The sequence below is a fragment of the Elephantulus edwardii genome, unplaced genomic scaffold (genome assembly GCF_000299155.1).
Source record: "Elephantulus edwardii isolate Elephantulus edwardi_28Jun2011 unplaced genomic scaffold, EleEdw1.0 scaffold00221, whole genome shotgun sequence".
NCBI lineage: Eukaryota > Metazoa > Chordata > Mammalia > Macroscelidea > Macroscelididae > Elephantulus > Elephantulus edwardii.
The window spans coordinates 4,418,246-4,425,632 of record NW_006399971.1 but is presented as its reverse complement, the minus strand read 5'-3'; the positions used below and the strand labels follow the sequence as shown (position 1 = coordinate 4,425,632).

The window sequence follows — 7,387 nt, the reverse complement described above, 5'->3', positions numbered from 1 at the left end:
TGGATCATTTAATATTCTGCCTAAAGCATCCTTGATTATAGCAACTTGAGGTTTGAATTTGTTCTTCAGTTCCTTGAGCTTAAGAAATGCTGAGCGAGTTTGGCCCTTTTGATTTTCTGACTCCAACTCCTTGCACATTTCGTCGTAACATTTTGCTTTGTCATCCCGTGCTGCCTTTTGAAATCTTTTATTCAACTCTTTAGTATCTTGAATTCTTCCTTGTGCTTTGGCTTCCCTGCGCTCCAGGTGATTTTAATCTGTGGCCCTCAGGCCTGATTTTAATTGTTTTTGGTCAAACATTCTTCTAAGGGCATACCACTGGTCTGTCCATTTGCCGTACAGCGGTAACTCATGGTCGCTGTGATGCTGAACACTGTGACACTGTGATGTGTCAAATCTGATAATGGTTACCTATGGTGGACAGTGTTTGGTGGAACTCCCCTCTTACTTGCTTGGAAGCAGGAGTGGCATCCACTTTTGAAATGGCTTGCCTCTAGAAACCCTATGAACTTGGAGAAATGATGAAAGTTATGTAAGTGTTCAGGTCTTTCACAGGATTGCTATGAATTGTCTATGACTCGACAGCACTTAATAACAACACAACATTAAAGAGTTAACAAAATTGACACAGATCTCTAATTCACTGAAAATTAAATGCAGTTTACAGAAGAGTTGAACAAAGTATTTAAAATAACAATCTTAAAGGTAGAATACAAAGGAGGGCAAGTCTAGTGTTAAGAAACTAAACTGTAATTCCGAAGAGAAGTGGCTCAAATTCACCAGGAGCTCCACAGGAGAATAGAAAATCTCCTCCCATGGGATTTACTGCCTCTTATGGAGTACAAGAAGAAGCTAAAATAGTAAGAAATGAGCTATCAATCCAATCCTGGTTGTATAAAAGAATAAGTTAAAATATTTGATATTAAAAGAAAAGCACATAAAAATAAAATTTGCAAAATTGGGATTAACTCTACACTGGATTTACTTCAAGGAGGGAATTGGTCTTGAAAATTATTATCACAAAACTCACTCAGAGTCCCATTCCCTCCCCTCCCCTCGCGGCGCAGGCGGAGGGCGAGGCAGGGCCCCTCGGGTCAGTCTGCCTCGGGCAGCAGCCGCGCATCTGGAGGTTTCGGAGCAGGAGCGGAAGCCCCAGCCATGGCTGCAATCCGGAAGGAACTGGTGATTGTAGGGCAAGTGCTTCTCCATCGACAGCCCCGACAGCCTAGAAAACATTCCTGAGAAGTGGACCCCAGAGGTGAAGCACTTCTGCCCCAATGTACCTATCATCCTAGTGGGGAACAAGAAGGACCTGCGGCAGGATGAGCACACCAGCCGAGAGCTGGCCAAGACGAGGCAGGAACCTGTTCGATCTGAGGAAGGCCAGGATATGGCGAATCGCATCAGTGCCTTTGGCTACCTCGAGTGCTCTGCCAAGACTAAAGAGGGAGTCCGGGAAGTATTTGAGATGGCCACTCGTGCAGGCCTCCAGGTCCGCAAGAACAAGTGCCAAAAGGGCTGTCCCATCTTCTGAGACCCCTCCCGATTCCCCCCTACCTGCTTCCCTCCCAGGAGTGTAGACACTTCTCCAGCTCTATCCTCCTAGACGGCAGCTATATCTTCAAAGCTCGTCCCGTCAGGGACTGAAGGTGCCCTCTTCTAGTTCCCTCAGCCCAGGACTGCACTGAGTGTGCCCAGCCCCAGTGGTGGTGGTGGTCTCTTCCCAGCTCCCTGGGAACCTCCGCTGTGCTCTGCCCTTCCAGAGTCCCTGCAGCTGTGGGGGTGAGGCCTGGAGGATCTGTCACACACCAGCACTTTATAAACTTCCTGCTCATAGGAGAGTGTCAGGGGCAGGGGACTTTGAGGATGTGACCAGAGTCCTAGCTCCAGATTATCTTGCTTTGAGCAGGGGCCTTGTCTCCGACTGTACTCTGTGGAGGGGCGTGAATAAAGGTCATAGGCTCCAACAACAACAACAACAAAACAAAACAAAACCCCACCAAAACCAAAACAAAACTCACTCAGAATATAAAAATATTTTAAAAAACCAAAACCAGCCACAATTAAGAAACTACGAGGCTTCACATTAGTTTAGTATGTGCTCCAGCAGAAATATGTGAAAGGAATATTTGGAGAAGTGACGATTGAAGAGAATATTCTTGAGAACTGAAGAAAGACTCATTCTCAGAACGAAAGTGCTCTCTGAATTCTAAAGGTAAACTCATGCTCAGATACATTGCATTGAAACTGCAGATATCAGGATAAACAAGCAATCTCAACAGTTAGTAGAGAAAGAAAGGTTATTAACAGTACATAACTGACAATCATCTTCCTCAGGGTCCTTAGCATGAGTGTACTGTTAAAAGCAAAAGAAATCGGGTAATAATTATAGTGATCTGCAGAATAAATGTTTCCCTGAAAATTTTAATTTCATTAAACTGTCTTTTGAAAAAAAGATACAACAAAACAGACATTTTTTAGGCAAGTGAGAGTGAAGAGGGTATTTACCACTTACAAATTCTCATAGAAATAAAAATTAAAGGATGCATGCCATCTAGGAAGAAATGGAGTAGATGGGGAAAGTGGGTTACAACAAACCAGAGAAGGCATACTGAAAAAAATGTATCCGAAAGATAATAAACTAAAGATTTGTTTTTCAAGTGCAACAATGAATATTTTGAGTTAAATGAAAGTATACATTCGAGTTGTCAAATATCAATAGGAATACTTGGCATAGTCAATAAAAAGAAAAAAAGCTGATTTAAATAGTGACTTGTAGGAGATATTCACAGGTCGATCAATCACTCTTCTGATGAATACCACAAGTTCTTACGATACACACCCACTTCAGTCAGCCTAGACCACTGGGGTGCTGGAGATGATGCCTGTAAGAGTTGATGTCTTTAATCCATCCACGTGAAAATTGAGAAATAAATGCCCTTAACTTCCTTGCCTCTAAGGTTGGAGTCTGTGGATAACTAGCGGCAAGTGCTACAGTTTCCCAGAGGTCCCACCTTACTTCTTTAAGTTGGGAATCTGGGGAATTTTTCAGTCAGGGCTATGGGGAATGAACTCCGTCCTGAAGCCAGTTCATTAATTTTGACTTACTCTTTGGCATGGAGCATCTGCCTATTCCCCAGGCTCATTATGAGCTGAGTGAGATGTCTCGAGACATTTGCTCAGTGACTAGAGGTATAAATGTGGGGCATGAGTTCATCATCCATTTTGTGAGAAACAAGAGAAGACCTTGGGTGGTTCTCTAAATTTTTGTTGGAGACAATGGAGTTTCAACGGCTGTGTGTGAGGAGCCTTCTCTAACCCACCACTTGCCTCAGGCACTGCCCCAAGGTCTGGAACTTTGCAAATTTTTTTACTTTGACCTGCTTCTTCTGAGATACATTGGGTGGAGTGGAAGGTAAATATGGAGGGAGATGAATGGAGGTGGGACATATTCAAAGGGGCTAAGGGCAATCAGATGGATGAGGGATTGAAGGTGACTGAGAAGTGGAAGATGTTTATTTGACTTCAGTCTTCAAGCCTGGAGATAGGTAAGTTCAAAGAAAACTTCTTGCAGCCAACTAAAGGTGATGGCATTGGAAAGCACGAAGAGGGTAATTCTAGTTTCCTAGGACAAAACTAGGAAGCTCTAGTGGCTAAGTGGTAAGAAGTTGCATTCTGACCCAAAGTCATTGGGTTCAAATCCACCAGCCACTCCAAAGGAGAAGATGGGTAATCTCCTTCCATGCAATTCATTGCCTCTGAAAACTCTCTGGAGTGTCAGCTATGAGTAAGTTCCAATTTTATGGTACATAACATTAAATTTTTGATGTTGTTCATTTTTTTTTTTGGTAGCAAAACTTTTTTTTGTAATTACTTAATGATTTACAGAATGGATGGGTTCAAAAGTTTAACTAGTAGCCAGTATGTTAATTATGATTTAGTAATTTAATCTTTTGTGATTTGATTATTCCAAATAGCGTCTTTATAAGGCATGATATGGTTTCTTCTTAAATCATCATATACCAATTGCATAGCTTTAATTTGAAAACAGAAGTCATACAAGAGTTAAGAAAAAGTTATTATTAACTGAATTGAAAGAGATTCTCAAAAACATTCTAGTTAGGTATATGTTAGTGTAAACATAGAAAAGACAGTCAATAGCAAAAAAGTTTTTGAAAATAGGTTAATGCTAAGAATAATAGTTTTAAAAGTTTTCATTTAAAATAAGATTAAAAGTTTTCAATAAAAACTTAGCTCTTTGAAATGTCCTATTTTCTTACATACAGCAGAAAATACATTTTTCATAGTTTTCAACATTACATGTAGAAATGAGGCACTGAAGTTAGACAGTTTTCAGATAATCACACAAATAGGAATTTCAGTCCCATCTGTGGGTCTTTATTTGCTTGATGTGTTCTCAATCTCAAATTGTTCACAAAAATAAGTCTTCTGAAGGTGGTGCGTAAGAGAAGCTGAGGAACGCATCATCTGCTTCCAGGACACTGGCATTCACTATAGAATAGTCAGAAGACACACACACAGAGTATGGAACTGTTTCTTCTGTAAACACAGCATCAAAATTCCGAGTATCATCTGGTCCAGCCACATTAGGATTAAATGGTGGTGGAATCTTCTTTTGTACAAGATCAGTCCAGCTGAGCGATTCAAAGAAAGGATGGTTCTGAATTTCAACAAAGTCTTCTTTGGCACCAAGTTGATGCTGTCTTTTTCTAGGAGTTCTTCCAGAATGGACCAGGCTGTGAGACTCACTCCGGGTCTCAAACTTAGGGGCTTGTAAAGAATATTGTCATACATCTCAGCAACATCTCAGCAATAAAAAGGGGGCAATCCATAGAGCATTTCATAGAGAACAGCACCAAGGCACCACCAGTCTACTGTATTGTCATAGGGCTGCTTTCGGATTACTTCAGCAAGGTACTCTGGTGTTCCACAAAATGTTGTTGTGGTATCAGAAATAGCAATTCCTTCTTTACATAGGCCAAAATCAGTTAAGACAACATGTCCTATTGAATCCAAAAGAATGTTTTCGGGTTTCAAATCTCTGTACACTATTTTGATGGAGTGTAAGTAACCAAGTGCACTGGCGATTTCAGCTGCATAAAACCTTGCCCTGTGTTCAGGGAAGGACCGCTCTCTTTGTAAGTGAAAAAAACCAGCTCCCCTCCATTACTAAAATCCAGGACAAAGTAAAGTTTTTCAGTTGTTTGGAAAGAATAATGTAATCCAACTAAAAATGGATGTTTCACATTTTTCAAGAGCACATTACGTTCAGCCATAATATGTTTTTGCTCTTTTCTGTTGAGAACAATTTTTTTCTGTAGTACTTTTACAGCATAAAATTTTCTGTCCAGTTTTCGTTTTGCAAGAAGAACCTTGCCAAAGCTGCCTTTTCCAATAACTTTTAAGAAATCAAAGTCTGTTGGTTTGGCATGAGGATTTCCAGATGGTCCCAGGTTGATGTTCTGTGAGGTAGAGTGTAGCTTGTGAGTACTTCTTTCATCCTCATCTTCAGATGGATCTGACTGATGTTTTGGACTATCCATTTGAAGGAAGGCTCTCACATCTGGATGGTTGTAAAGTTCCGGGTATCTAACCAAGTTCTGAATGAATTCATTCAATCCTGCTCTCCTTTGTTTAATAAAATCAGGATCAAAATTATCTCCAAATATTCTCTTGGCAGGAATCTTCAGGGCCATAGCAGGAAATTGTTTCTTTAAAGTATTGTAGAGTTTATTAAACTCTGCATATCTCCTGAAGACAAACCATTCATTCCTCCCTACTGAAACCAGGACTTTATAAACAGTAAACCTTTTCTTTTTCTGTGTTCATCAGAGCTGGGAATGCTAACACTCGGGCAGCTTTCTTTGCAGTCCATGGTAAAATCTCTTTGGGTTTAATGTCTCAGAAGAATACCAAAAACTGAATCTGAAGAAACAGTCAGCAGAGGGCAAACATCATTAACTAATCCAAAACATAAAACCTTTTGAGGTAACGTTCAAATTCCATCATGCAACCTGTAGCTCCTGGAAACTTGGGGAGGGAGGGTTAGGATGATTCAATTATTTTCTGTCCAGGAGCCGGTTCATGCAAGGAAGTTCTAGCCCAACCAGGGGTCGCCCGAGTATCTCCTGTGGGGCGGGGTTCTCATTCATTCTTAAGTCACAACACATAATTTCAAAGTTCCTGGGCAGATCTGCTGGCTTTTTGCCTCTCACTGTGTACCCATCTCACCGTGGTGGGTGTGGGTGGTTGTGATCCATGTCTTGGTTTATGCCAATTGGGGGATACACATCCTGGTGTTGTTGTGCTGTCTCCCTTTACTGCTGTGTCTCTATAACTCTGTTCCATAAGCTTTTCCTTATCAACATCTATAATATGACTCTAGACAACTTTCTCCCTGTTGGCAGAATGAAAATTGGAGTTTTCCACACAGGTTGCCCTGTATTAGTGCATGTAAACATATTTCCCCATCAGAATCACCTGAGTAGCTTTTAAAAAGCCATAGATGAGGGGAAATCCATTTCAAACTCTCTTAAACCAAAGCTCAAGTAATGGAAGTAAGCATTTATATTTGCAGTGTCTCTAGATTTCCTGGAGACATTATCCTGTCTAAGGACTCCAGACTTTATAGGTTCCCAGGATGCCTGTGTATCTTAATCTTATCTCTTGCTGACAGTCTTTTTAGTTTAGAGGATATCCTTGAATTCTGAGTGTGACACTTTATAAAAGTCAAAGTTACAACTCCAGCTAAGTACCCCCAGATGCCCACTATTTGAAGAATGAATAGTGGCCTGTCCCTTCCTTTGTACATTTAGTGACTGTCTTGAATGCCCACTCAAGTTTAGTCACTGTGCTGGGTGAGTGATGCATGACTGTGGCATGCCCCAGTTCCTGACTCTCATATAATGCACATTTATAATTGTAAATTTGTAATTGTAAATATGGTTCACATTCCCCCCCCCCCTTTTTTTTAACCTTTTCTCTCTCTACTTTGTTGTGTTTTTTTTTTAAGTGACTAAGGAGGATAGAAGGAGAATTGATGCCTTTGAGCTGTGGTGCTGGAGAAGAGTATTGAGGGTTACCATGGACTGCTAGGAAAACAAACAGATTCATCCTGAAAAGGGTTAAACCGGGTGGCTCCTTGGGGGCAAGGATTCTGAGGCTCCGTCTAACATACTTTGGACATGTTGTAAGGAGAGACCAGTCCTTGGAGAGGGACATCATGCTTGGGAGGGTGGAGGGACAGCGCAGGAGGGGAAGACCCTCTATGAGGTGGATTGATTCAGTGACTGGGATAATCGGGATGGAAATGTCAGAGACAGTGTGATTGGCACAGGACAGAGCAGAGTTTAAGGCTGTTGTACAT

General features: G+C 41.2%; 1 protein-coding gene and 1 pseudogene across 1 annotated transcript; one reads left to right on the top strand and one right to left on the bottom strand.

The window, feature by feature from the left end:
- Positions 1–815: 815 nt before the first annotated feature.
- LOC102870898 (rho-related GTP-binding protein RhoC-like) lies at positions 816–1,534 on the top strand. The gene is made up of 2 exons (XM_006898169.1): positions 816–860; positions 1,193–1,534. The coding sequence occupies exons 1-2, from the start codon at positions 816–818 to the stop codon at positions 1,532–1,534; spliced, it is 387 nt and encodes a 128-aa protein (XP_006898231.1).
- A 2,898-nt stretch (positions 1,535–4,432) lies between these two features.
- On the bottom strand, positions 4,433–5,905 carry LOC102847674 (annotated as a pseudogene).
- Positions 5,906–7,387: the final 1,482 nt, after the last annotated feature.

Excerpts from the sequence above, each read along its gene's own strand:
- LOC102870898 (XM_006898169.1), top strand. The coding sequence starts at position 816 with ATGGGATTTACTGCCTCTTATGGAGTACAAGAAGAAGCTAAAATA. Across the intron at positions 861-1,192 it reads TACAAGAAGAAGCTAAAATA|GGCAAGTGCTTCTCCATCGA; the intron begins GTAAGAAATGAG and ends TGGTGATTGTAG.